General features: G+C 32.2%; 1 protein-coding gene across 1 annotated transcript; it reads right to left on the bottom strand.

Moving 5' to 3' along the window:
• Window positions 1–6,681: 6,681 nt before the first annotated feature.
• Window positions 6,682–8,575, bottom strand: LOC7490217 (uncharacterized). Its single transcript, XM_024605833.2, has one exon. The coding sequence runs from the start codon at window positions 8,307–8,309 to the stop codon at window positions 6,954–6,956; it is 1,356 nt and encodes a 451-aa protein (XP_024461601.2). The 5' UTR covers window positions 8,310–8,575; the 3' UTR covers window positions 6,682–6,953.
• Window positions 8,576–14,292: the final 5,717 nt, after the last annotated feature.

Raw genomic sequence — 14,292 nt, 5'->3', positions numbered from 1 at the left:
TAGTACCAAGGAGGTGATGCTATGACCTTAGAGATATGTAAATTGGAGGAATAATTGTTCAGTGCAAAGAGACATATATATATATGAATGATCTTAGAATCTCTTCACTGATTCTTTGCCAGTCGGGTTTGCTACTAGTTTTGTTTCGGTTCTTTCGTTCAATAAATTCAATGGTTTCAAGCCATAGCCTGGAAATGGTAGCTTTCCCACTATAAGTATTCTTTGCCATCTCTTTATAAAACGTCTAATTCACTTGAATATCAAACACTACAAAAAAATAAAAAAAAATTGACAAATAGTAGTGAAAACGCCAATAGAAAATATCATATCGGTAATTTCTAACAAAAAAATCAATGAAAAATTTCTTCCAGTAATTTTTTACATAAATAGCGATGGGATATGTTCAATCAATAATTTTTTATAGAATTTCCAACAGAATAAAGAAAATAAAAAAAATAAAAATTCCGGTGAAAAATTAACACGTTGATATTTTCTAATGGTATTGCCAATGGATATTCTGTTGAAAAATTCAAATGAATTAAAACTCGATACTTCTCTTTCCCCCTTTTTCTTTTTCTTTCTGCTAAAACAATAGTAACCAACCGCTTATTTTCTCACAAATCCAACCACCATCCTTATAAATTCAGCTATCCCAAATCACAAACGTCGACTATAAACTCCCAACCAAAAACAAAGAGGTTTAAATTAAGATTTTTTTAAAAAATTCATATTATATTTAAGGAGGGGTAAATGGTGAATTATCCTAGAAAAGAGTATAAAAAGGGAGGAATTTTCTTCTCCCCAAGCCGACAGCTACAACAAAGGGGAAGGCAGGAAATTTTCAATTTTTCTCACCAAAATCTTAGAGAAACCAAGAGAAAATCAAGGGATTTAGGGAAGAATTGAAGGAAACACATACACACACCTCTAAGCACCTGATTAAGAAGGAAATATAAACAAAACAATTAAAGAGAGGGGCTGCAAAGTCACGATAGAAGGAAGAAAATAAAAGAGGGATTTGAAATTTTTTTGACTGGTTGAGATTCAAAGACTTGAATAACATCTGGTAAGGGGTTTTGGATCTGCTTTAGCAATTTCATACAATTTGAATAACATTTGAGGTAACAATCATGAATTTTAGGTTAGGGTTTATAGAAAAGTTTTAGGGAAAATATAAATTGATTATGAATTGATCAAATTTAGTTAGATTAGGTTGCGTTGGATGTTAAATTTAATAGAATTGATAATGAAAAACATAGGGTTCTTAGGAACTCAAGTGGCCATCCAAAAAGAAAGTTAGGCTCATGATATATAACTGCATGTAATCAAATGAAATTATTGTGAACTAATCTATATTTATGTGGGGAAAAGACTTTCAAAAGCTGTTGGGTCTGACCACTTCCAATAGGTGCTAGGTTTGGCTGCCAAATGCTCTTGGGTCCATCTCGCAGCCAAACCCAAGGCTATTGGGTCCGACTTTCAGCGAGACCTAGATATTTCTATTTTTTTTTGCGTATATAGATTTTTTGTTTCTCTTATTTAATTTGTTTTTTCATACGGTAAAGAAGAAATAAATTGAAGAGATATTTTTTATATTGTATAAAAGTTGGGTGATGATAATTGTTTTTTCATTTGAGGTTGAGTTGAGTTGAATTTCTTTTCTCTTAGCGTTGAGTTCAGCGTCTAGTTAGATCCAATAACATTGGGTTCGGCTATTCAGCCAGATCCAAGGTTCTTGGGTCTGGCTTGGTCGCCAGATTCAGGGTTATTTTGGGTATGACTTGGCTGTTAAACCTAAAACACTTAATATATTCTTTATATTTTTTTATATTTTAAAAATTTATTATTAACTCGTTATAAATTACAAAAAATATGTTATTATTGTATTAAAATGCATCGTAGTTATCTTTTAGATATGTTGTTTTTTTTAATATAAAAAAAATTATGGCATTAGCCAATTATTTTTTATGTAATTGTGTTATTTTTTTTTTAAAAAAAACCAGCCATTGATGGGATTGCATGTTTACCTGACTTTGGAAATTAATAGTTCAGCTGACAAAGTTGGGGCGATAAGCCAGGTGATCCATGGTAGGCAGTCATGTCACCACCATTTATCCTAACCAGTAAAAATAGCTAGAGTAGTGTTGTTTATATTCTCTACCATTTGTGTGGAAGATATCACGTGGAAGTTCTGAAATACCTGTAGGTACAATCTAGTTGCTGGCCCACCATCATAATTCCTTTCAGATTTATATTGTTAAAAAATATATTTTATTTATTAAAAGTATAATAATATTTTTATTTTAATTTATCTACATATAATTTTTTTATATTTAGATTAACATGTATAATTCATCAGAGTAAATTGATTATGTAATATCAATAAAACCCTAACTTCTATCCTCTTTTATTTTTGTATTTTTTCTTGTTTAATAATGTCAATGGTCTCCCTTTACCAAGTGTAGCCATTGCCTTCTCTTATTATCATTATTTCTTTATGAAATTAAAGAGTAACTGTAAATGTAAAATAATAATATAAATTATATTTTAAAGTTTCATCAAATTGAAGAGCTTTAATGTTTTTGTTAAGTGTACGAATAATCGACTGGAATTTTCAGGAGCAAGGACATGCATGAGGATGAATGGCTGCCCTTGACCCAATGAACCCTACAAAGGAGCAGAGGGAGGAGAGGGAGGGACCCTACCACCCATCCATTTTTGGATCCACCAATATGATGTCCATATCGATGCTGTTGACGACATTTCACATCCCCATGCATTACGAGTCATCACATACACATCAACATCTCGCATCCAAGTGATGGGAGACCTCACAGTAGTGTACATGCACTTGACATGTGACAAGTTCCCATTGATGAACCAGGAAGTTTTGCTTCTTTGAAGACAATAACGACGATGATATCATTATATATGTGGTGATTATCAACGCATGCATGAAAAAGCTTTGGAGCACAATCACTTTGATGCAAGTTAAAGAACATGGATAAGTTTTAATCTTTTACTAGTATATTATATCCTATTTTATAGCTGGTTAATAATAATTTTTTTTTACATATTTTAAAAGAAAATTAATTAATTAATATAAAATATTTTAGAGCTAATTTTCAAACTTAATTTATTTACTAAAAATATTTGTATTTGCAATATAATCTAACTATTTCAATCACTAAAACCACCACCTCACCATCATTGCCTCCTTCCCCTTCACCACTATTTTCTTTGTCATCGTCATGTTATTATTACCATCACCATCACCCAATCACCGGCTGTTGCTGCTTCATGAAAGCACTGTTTTCGGTCTGCCAGTAGTGTCTTAAGCCTCAAGTCTCTGTGTCATTTGAGGATTGATTGATGTAGAGACCTCGAAAGCTATGCAATATTCAGTTTCTATATGGTGGAATTTATGGGCTGGTTCTCCGTCGATTCAACCACCTCATATGTGAAAAGGGAGGGCCATGGAAAACTCCTCGAGGAAGCATTCATCCTGGAACCTGGATATGAAGCTTAACATTCAGTAGCCTCTGTGAGAGAAATGATTGGTTTTAAGATGGAGTTATTATCTCATGTACTCGAAAACAAGTGAGAAATTGTTCATTATCGTATGGATGCTGATATCTGATCTATACATGTCTGCAATTAATACAACGTCCCAAGCTTGGAGAAAGTTATGCTTTGGAGAAAGTTATGCTTTCCAACTAAGTAGTGTAGTCAGATTCTTTACCGGTTCGAGTTTTACAAATCTCAGGCCATTGAAAGTTTATATGATCGTTAATTTTAGAGCTTGTAAGATCAGTCGAGATACACGCAAATTGATCCATACATCCATATTAATCTAAAAAATAAAAAGAAATTATGCTTTCCTATTTGTAATTTTGTGGGATTTATTTGCCCTTCGTTTTCTTCTTCAATCTGGCGAAACGCAAGTCCTATCCATACCGAAAGCTGGCTGAGGCCCTTCAAATATCGATATTTTACATATATGTAATATTCTAGGAAATAATCTATTAGGAATTAACAGTATATATAACATATATATAAAGTTATATTAATTTAGTGTGTAATTTATTGTAAAAAATGTTTTCCATAGCTAGAAAACACATTAGAATACACAAAATACTGTATTATAAAATAATCATACATTACTATACCATATAGATTTTATTATAAAATATTATTATTATTTAATAAAGAAAGTTGTTTTAAAAAATTGATAACTCAAAAATTTGATTTGTTAATATATTTTTTATGACATAATCAAATAGAAAAAAATGATTTCAGACTTATTTTCTATGAAATAATCAAATAGTATTTCATTTTTCCAGAAATCATTTTTTATGGACTTCACTTTTATATAAAGAATTCCACATATAACAATGATTTTTCACTATTTGTTTTCAGTATAACTCAAAGCGTAGGTATTATGATTAAAAAGGTTTATTTTTTATTTTTATTATTTATAAAAAGTCTGACCCAAACCGAGTCTGGTTTAGTTTTGAACTGATTTTCAGTTCAATTCAAGTTAAAACTCTTAAGAATTAAGAAATCCGGTTAAATTTGCTGGCCCAAACCTAAGCAAAACGGACCGTCAAGGCGTGAACCACCCCCTGGTTATAACTTATAATGGTTATTATTTATCTCAATCTTTCTTGAGCTGTGGCCGAAGGTGAATGGAAATCAGGTTTGCCGTCTTGAACATGATACCCATTCGGCAACAGCCCGTATACCCTCCAGCAACCTAGCCCATAAAATCTATACTTAATTTGCCATAAATAATCATGGGCTTTTTTAATCTCTTTTTTTTTTAGGATTTGGGCGTTGCCAACGCAAAGTTGTTTAGATTTCCTTCCAGACGTTCAAGGCCTAAAGCTTGTATTCCTTGCTAAATTGAAGTGATTTATTAATATTTAACACTTATGTGAAAATGTTTTATTTCACTGATTTTTTATTTATTTTATGTTATATTTTCAATTTTTTATTTATTTTTATGTTATACTAGTTTGATAAAAGACTTGTTACTCTTTATGGTAGGGCCTAAAAACTCAAATGTGCTTTGATTTTGTATGTTTGATATTATGGTGTAAAATATTTTTTAATTGAAAATGTATTAAAATATATTTTTTTGATTTTTTTGATTTTTAACATCATCACATCAAAACAATAAAAAACTAAAAACATAAAAAATATACTTTTAAAATGCTTTCAAAAGCAAAATTTACTGTATTTTCAAACACAACTTCCACTCTTAAATCATCGTTTGGTGCAACGGCTGAACTATTGTTTTGTTATATTTTAGAAACAAATTTACTTTAAATTATTGTTTTATGTTTTTGAATTATTTTAATACGTGAATATTAACATTAAATTTTTTTTTAAAAAAATAAATTATTTTAATATATTTTAAAATAAAGAATATTTTAAAACACAACTTTTCCTCGACAAATACACTTCACGAACGCATGAAAAAAAAACCACTACCGTACACTTACTTATCATGGGTCCCGCTCTAACTTCTAGTTCTCAGAGATAGTTGATAAGAAAAAAAAGAAGATTACATCTTGTTATGCCACGTCAAACTATCAACCGACACGAGACTGTCTATGGAGAACAGTTTTTTTAAGAAAGATAAATCGTAGAGGCTACACTTTTTAGTTACTTCATGGTGCTTTTTTACATTAAAATAAGGTTGTAGTAAACGCATCTAATACAGAAGCAAAGAATGAGAGAGAGAGAGAGAGAGAGAGAGAGAGAGAGAGAGAGAGAGAGAGAGGCTTCATGCAGAGCAGCTCTTGGTGCCTGAAATTAATCTTAAGAGCTTGGAAAGTGCCATTTTAGAGGTCAGCAAATGTGGGTTAAAAGTCAAGATCAATCTAAACAATCAAGATCACACCAGAGATCAAGCTAAACAATCAAGATCACACCAGAGATCAAGCCATTTTAGTGCTCAGAATTACGCTGCTGGCAGCGATATTAGCTGGAAGTGATCACTACCAAATACTATCTTCAATGGAAAACTATATGCGACTTCAAGTGTACAAAAGGAGAGACCAAGACAGACACTATCATAAGGGAAATACGTAATGTCTCTTCAAGATCGTGGGTTGATAACATTCTCACCAAACTAACCTTCATCAATGCAGCTTCTACCTTTCTATATGAGTTTTGGTTTTTCAAAGCATTTTTGATATCAATATATTAATATAATATTAAAATATAAAAAAATTAATTTGAAATAAAAAAAATAAAAAATTTCAATTTTTTTTTAAAAACGCTTTTAAAATACGAAAACAAATAGGGTCGGTCAAAGAACAAATTTAACCCAAAAACTTAAGTTGTTAGATGAGGTTGCAAGATATGATTTATATTATTCTCCAATACACTCCCTTAAATGAAATCTATTTGAACTCGAAACTTGTTCAAACTCATATTATATTATGCTTAATTTTTATCAAATAAATAAAAATAGTGATATTATGACCACTTGGTTATCATAACTCTGATATCATATCAAAGAACCAATTAAACCCAAAAATTTAAATCATTAAATGAGATTTCAATATATGAATTATACTTTAATAAGATCAAAATTATGAAGAATATGGAAACAATGCAATATATTTTCTAGTCTCATTCTTATTTGCATTGTCGTGGAGGTGTCCAACATTCTTATTTGTAATACTAGTACAAGTATATTTATATGAAATTTGATACAATTGCAAGATAAGCATTCTACTTTCCACCTTGTAGAGTAACATTGACATCACATTAAATGCCCACTAGACATACATAAATTCTACATTCCCATTTGATGTATATAGCAAGAAAAGGAGACAAATGGTACCATCTAAAATTGAGACAGATAGCATCATAGGCCTTATTGCATTTTTTTGAAAAAATATCTTCAGTGAGATTGCGTGGGATAGTTTCTTTACGAACTAGTTCTTCTTGCCCTCTTCACCACCCTCTTCCAAGTAAGCCTTCTTTCTCCTCTCAGCATTAGCAAACAGACAAATCACGAGGAAACACGTGGCATAAATCCCATGAATCTTCCAATTAGTCTTGGGTGGTTGGTGCAGCACAACCCTATGAAACACCGCCACGTAGTAATGCAACCCAATTGCGAAGCCCACCAGGGTCTGGCCCAGGCCCAACAGCTTTGAGCCCATCCCACACTCGGCGGAAAAAACCAGGATCAAATACATCAAGAGAAGCAACAGGTACAGAACATAGCCTAGGGTTTGAAACACCATTAAACAAACGTAATTGGACTGTGAAGTAGCATAGAAAAACTTCAAGGGCTCAAGGCCAGTAACTAATGCAGAGAGGCAGAGAATGGTGAAGTAGATGGAGAGATAAACTTGGATGAAAATCAAGATCTTTTGTATAGAGAAATAAGCTTTGATACGGTTAAAGACAAGAGAAACCAGAAGTAGAGGTATTAAAATGAATGCAAAAGAGACTGTAGAGGCAATGGTAGATGCATATTTACTGCCAACAATTGGCTTGAACCCTTTAGTCAAATCTTTGTTGGCTTGCGTAAGGTATTTCTTGGAAGTTATGGAGAGTCTCTCAAGGTCTGGTAAGATAGTTTGATGAAACTTCGACGGTAGATCTCTGAATTCAGCAACCAAATCATCTTCATCATCCTGGTCAAGCCAGCTTTGTTGCTTTTTAGTTTGAGGGGTCTTTTTTGGGTTGGTTTGTTTTTGGTTCTTGTTTTGTTTTTGGGATTCTGTGTCACCGACTTTCTTGTCTACAAGGCTTGGTGTTTGTTTTGTGGAAGCTGGTTTGGTTGTTTTGTTAGTGGATGGGCCTAGTTTCAGAAGATCTGATGTTTTCTTGGTGGGGGCAGAATTGGCTGCGGCTTTTGATGTGGAATTGAGTTTCTTGAGCTGTGAAGTGGAGTTTAGCTTTTTGAGCTGAGAAGTGGAGTTGGAAGGGGTGGGCGTTGCTTTGGTTGAATTTGTAGATTTTGTAATCTTGGTTTGGTTCTTGGTAGATAGGCTGCCAGTCTTGATGAGCTTGGTTTGGTTTTTTGTAGATAGGCTAGGCTTGGCGAGCTTGGTTTGGTTCTTGCTGGACATATTGGTGCTCTTTTTCTTGGGTACTTGGTCTTCATTCGTTTCCACTTCTAACATTCTTCTTCTAACAAGAAACTGTTTGGCTTCAAGCTGTGTTTGATCACTGTCCGAGGAGGCACAGGGGAGAAGAAAAGTGAACAGAAACAAAACAAGAAAAAGCAGAAGTACCTGTCTGAGACTGAAACAGATCAAGTACTTGAGTGGAGCCATTTTGTGAAATCTAGGTTTGTGCTGGTCTTGAGATTAAGATCTAATGGGGACTTGTAGGATCTAGAACTTCTGGTTTCAAAGCTCAATGAGTGAGAGAGAGAGAGAGAGACAGAGAGGGAGAAAGTTTAGTGCTTGTGAAGACTTAAATGAGAAAGCAGTGGAAGATGAGATCAGTCAGTCACATGATGACAATACGCAAAGTTTCCTTCCTATAAAACGCGGTTTTTCATGTCCCGGTGTTGCTGCAGCCTGCCTGCCTGCTGGCACCCGGTAAGCCAAGCGTAATTTTCCTATTTTTTTCACTCATGGGGCTAATCAATTCCTCAACTTGTGATGCTCTATATTACAAGTTATAAATAAATTGTGTTTAAACCATGACTTCATTGGTCATCTGTCTATTTCTTCAATATTTATAAACTGACTCACATGGAATTACACGACAAAACGAGGTACTTGTATAAAGTCAGCAGTAGCTCATCATGCACCTTTCGGACAAAACCTCTGTTTAGTATGTGAACATAAAGGAGGAAAGGCTGCCCGATGTTCAAGGTGAATATTGACTTGTTTGCCCAGGGAATAAAAGTGTCTCTGCGACGCTGCTCACTGGATGGATCACCGGCATTGTAATTTGATTAGCAGTGAATGATTTGCAATTGTGTCATCAGCAAATGTAAACTTTCACAAAGATGATCCTTAGTATTGATCCAACAGGAGATTAATTTGATCATCGTAATAGAATAAAGAGTTAACTTTCACCTCCTTTGACATGAAATTTAAATAAATGTAATGTTTCTAACTTTATTAAAAATCATACTTGTGACCTCTTAAAAATATTAAGAGATCATTGTCACTTAAACTAGAAATTATTATATCTTAATGATGAGGCTGTAAAAATTCTAAGGTGAAAGTCTACGGGTGATTTTTCGACGGATAAAACTGGACCTGAGAACTTGATGAGCCTAGCAATACTTGCAAAAAACTAAAAATTTAATACTTAAGGTAGTATAGTATTTGTTCAGCTGATGGACATAGTAAATTGTATTTGTATGTAGAGAAAGAATAAATGGTATATTCTCTAAACCTAAATTTTTTTTAAGTCTTATTTAAATCTTGTATTAAACTTGTGTTGAGTTTTATATTGTCTAAGAAGATCAATTTTTTTTAATGCTCACTTATAGATCTGTACGTATATATAGATTTTTTAAAGATAAATATCTAAGTTTTAATATATTTTATATAAATATCCAAATTATAAGATATATATATATATATATATATATATATTTTGTATATTGTGTAAAACAATTGTAGTTTTTCATCATTTAATTTAGTTCATCTTTGATTATAAAAGAATACAATCCACCATGTAATTTAATTATAGCCGTTTTAATTCAATAAATTAAATTCATTTAAAAATTGATTGAATGTAAGAGTGGAGTAATTAATGCAATTGATACATAAATGGATTCTTGAAAGCGGGCATTATTAGTAGTAGAAATGATCAAAAACTGCAATTCCTGGCTTATCTGTTTAGCATCATGAAATATCTAAATTTAAACTCATTTATGAAGTTCCAAAAGTCAAGTTTCTTTTCCTTTCATATCACCAATTCTACAACAGGAACACGCAGAGAGTCATAGTGCACAAGACCAAAGCATGATCTAGATCCTTCACATTTTCTTTTACTATTTTATAGGAAACGTTAGAGACCATAGTTGAAATCGTTGACTTTTACACCCCCTTCTTTTTCTATATAAAAAATAATTCTTAGTCATGGAAACCGTGTTTCAAAGATGGAAGAAAAATTTGACTTCTTTTTATATTAGATTGAGTCTAATAATTTAGTTTTATTTTAATTATATTTTTTAGTTCAAACCGTAGAAAAAATATTTTTTTAAAAAGAGAACAATAATATATTTCAATTCACAACTTATTAAATACAGAATTACAAAACTTGGTAGAAAAAGAACTAAAAATTTGATTTGAGAAAACCGTAGTTAATATGACAAACTTGTAACCTCGGTAATTAGGGTAGAGCCAACCCAAAATATGCTGTCAAACTCGTGGCTCAAGTCATGAGATCGGAATAATCTAATAAAAAAAAAATCACAAAGATCATTAAGAAAAACAAATGTCAACCCAAGTTAGCTTTTCAAACTCGTGATTCGGGTCATTAGACCGAAAGTACTCTATATGGAAAAACCAAAAAATCCAATTCCAAAAAGAATTTAATTATACAAAAATAAAATAGAAATTAAAAAAATCAAAATCAAAATTGAAACATGAAATGAATTTTATCTTTTGATTGAAAGGGTGAAATTGAAAAGAAAAATCAATTTATCAAAAGTACAAAAAAAAATCAAAAGAAAGAAGATCAAAATTGAAATAAAAAATACAAATAATTTTTTGAATGAAGGGTGAAATTGAAAAGAAAAATCAATTTAACAAAAGGCCGAAAAAATAAAAGAATGAGGACCAAATTAGAAAAAAAATATAAGCCATTGGGATTGAAGGGTGGAATTGTAAATAAATAAAACTTCTATAAAAGGGCCAAGAATAAAAATAAAAAATAAAAAATAAAAAAATAAAAACTAAATTCGAAATACCAACAACAAAAAGGACAAAATTGTAATTTTTAAGGAAGAAGAGAGAAAATAGAAAAAACCCCGCCAGCGATAAATTACTCCCCAACCACTTGCATGCATTGTACCAACATGAAGAGAACACACAACTTTTACAATGACACGACGAAAGGAGGTTTTGACAACCAGGAAGCGTCACACACACCACTTGAAGGGAGCAAACACCTCCCACATGCTAGCGCTTGCATAACATGCACCATCAACTTTTTATATTTTTAGTCAAATATCAAATTGTCCCTCACTAACATAATTAAAAAAATATAATCATTTTAAAAAAGACAAAAAAAGCATCTTAAAGCCAATTTTAACTTTTATGGTTCAAAGGCATTTTGATTGTTTTATTGTGTGTTTTGGTTTTTTAATGTATATTTATTTAAATAGCCCCTTACTTCATATGATATTAATGAAAAAATCAATGTGAAAATACCACAAAGCTACTTGACACTAGTTTAATATCTTGGATTTTAAGTATATTTTAATCATTTTATTATGCATTTGAAATAAAAAAAAACTTATTTATTTCATATTAATTTAATAATAATTAATGTATCTAGTGAAAAGAACTTAATGCCCAGATAACAAGTGTTGGGATTTTTAATGTGAAGATCATAAATCCATCGCATACCCAAGTGACCACCCAATTCAAGCATGGGACCAGATAAACGAAAAGGATCCTAGACAGTAAGTAGGTCCCGCAGTCGAGCTGCCCAGCATTACCGGCTTAACTCCACTCGTAAATTACCTAAATATAAGAGGGTAAAACTAAAAGGATCGATGTTTCCTTCTGGGTTTGTGTTAGGTTATTTGGAGACCCTTTTCTTGTGTGTGTGTGTGTTTCTCTGCCACCATCGCCTCTGCTTTGAAGATAAAACTACAAAGGCCGTCAGATCATGATATTATTGGATGATGAGATGGGTGGTGGGACCTTGAATATTCCATAGACATACTGTGAATTGTGACCTTTAACGTGTAGTGTAGGGATTAAGCTAACGTGTTCATTAATACTCCAAGATGTCGAAAACGATGATTCACAGGCCTTGAACAAAACTAGCTTGCCAATGCCACCCATGCTCGTCTCTTTTTTATCTCCCTAGTCTTGCGTATCTTCCTGTATTTCTGAGCCACCAATGATTACTCAGTCATCCGCTTGTAGCAGTAATTTTTTTATTTATTGTTTTGTTAAAACTTCAGTGTAACGGAACTTGAGATATATAAATGAGATCTACGTACTCTGTGATGTTGATTGCAGAGTTGCAGAGATGAAGGTCGGGCCGGGATTGTGAGTGTTCGATGTGCATGAACCTATAGAAAAACTCCTTAGATCTGGAGAATCTTATTCGCATCTCAGCTGGGGCCATTTCTTCTGGTGATGAACGGGACTTCCTCAACAGCAGAATTAATTAATTTGAGGTCGATTTTAGCTTCTTTTTTCTTAAGAAAAAATTCTCTTAATAATTAATCATGTTCAATATTGTATGCTAGCTAGTTTAGGTGTTAAAATTGTTATTTATATGTCATTAATTATTTCTAAAACTTAAAATTAGGTGTATAAAACACTTAAATAATTTGTCAAGTTAAAGCTATTAAAGTTGAAAGTATTTAAATCATTTTATTAGTTTTATATGCAAAATATGGAGGGAATCTTGAAAAACACAAACAAAAAAAAACATGATTTCAAAAATATCAAAGTATAGAGAGGTTAAAACTAAAATAGATTAGTTTTAATATTTCAGTCTTTTAAATATTTTAAAAACTTATAGAAAAACCATGAATCTTAAACCAAAGTGAAGTCACTAATACTATATATATATATATATTAAAAAAACAAAAGGGAGATGATTTTAGCTTTGAATGAGAAACCAATCCTTTATGCACATGGAGAAACTTGAAAGATGGGCTAAAAGCCATGCAGAGAGAAGATTAAAACCTACTTTTTATATATATATATATATATATATAAAGTAAGGTATGGTCCTAGCTAGATCTGGCCCTCTTTTCATGTGCTAAATGTTTACATGTCTTCTTCGAGCCTTTTTCATGTTTTAAAGTGTGCATATCTTTGCATGCATGTGCAGGGTTTTTTTTTTTTTTTTTTGTACCCAGTGACGTGGAGTTAACACTCCATTTTTGCTGGAAATTAATGTGTTCTTTGTTTTTTTAATTAACATAAGTATTTGAGTCAGATTGTATATATCTTGATTAATTTCATGAGTCCTGAAGTTAATGACTACATAATTTTCCAGTGACCCTAAAATTTATAAGAATTGAACTAATGATATCTGTAAAGCAAATCTAGGATCTAACCAGTTAAATTATGTTTTTTAACAACAAAAAAATTAACACATGTGAGCTATATGCTTCTTTCTAAAAGGTACACCACTCTCCTGCTATTAGCTCTTGAACAATTTAAACAATTCAATGTAATTAATTCTAAATAAATTTTAAAGATTTGATTAGAGCCTTTGTTTTACTGATCAGCTAGGTCTCCATCCGATGAAAACGTGTTTAAGCATGACTGTGTCAGCAAAAAAACAAAAAAGTTAATGAAAACATAACTTCGGTTAACAGATTATTAAAATTTTAAATTTATTTATGAACAAATATTTACATCAAATGATTTATTCAAATATTTACACAGGAGGTCGAGCGAGAGCCTTTTACCTTGCTTTTTGTTTTTTTTTTATTTTAAATAAAGGTATTATATATATGATTAATGTGCTCCATTGCCCTTTAAAAAAAAAAAAAAAAAAAAAAAACTCTGAAGACCTGAACCAATCTTCTAATATGGAACCCAGAGAATGAAAGCTCTGTGATCTCATCATAAGTAAAGTAATGGTGAAAGAGGGGGTGGATTTCCCTTGTGATAATACCATTATATATCAATCCACACACACTGCAACAGGTATAATCTCCTTCCATCTCCACCTCCAGCCTGCGAATCAGTGGACGGGGAAGGGCCAGGAATAATGATGTTACGTGATTCAAATCTGTCTTCAACATGACCGTGGAGTGGCACACACGGTGTTTTGAGATGTCGGTGGGCATGGCAGCATCATCTGTGAAGGGCGACGAAAGGGGCTGTGGCATGGCAATCATAGCAGCAGTTACACTGTCGGTGGTGAAGCAGTTAAGAGGGCCAGTGCTGTGGGATGTGCCAATTTACTCACAGTAAAGAAATTGCGCCATTGTTTTCAAGAAATTAGGAGATTTTACGAGTTTTGCATTAAAGGAACAACATGTGCTCCAAAATCCAACATGTTTAGAGATTAAGCTCCTCATAAAGGATAAAAGAGAGAGTCCGAAATATTAATTAATCACAAAGAACGAAAAAAGAAAAGGAT

Source organism: Populus trichocarpa, chromosome 7 (assembly GCF_000002775.5).
Source record: "Populus trichocarpa isolate Nisqually-1 chromosome 7, P.trichocarpa_v4.1, whole genome shotgun sequence".
NCBI classification, from domain to species: Eukaryota; Viridiplantae; Streptophyta; class Magnoliopsida; order Malpighiales; family Salicaceae; genus Populus; species Populus trichocarpa.
The sequence above is the reverse complement of the archived record's forward strand: the minus strand, read 5'-3'. Positions and strand labels throughout refer to the sequence as shown.

Excerpts from the sequence above, each read along its gene's own strand:
- LOC7490217 (XM_024605833.2), bottom strand. The coding sequence starts at position 8,309 with ATGGCTCCACTCAAGTACTTGATCTGTTTCAGTCTCAGACAGGTACTT.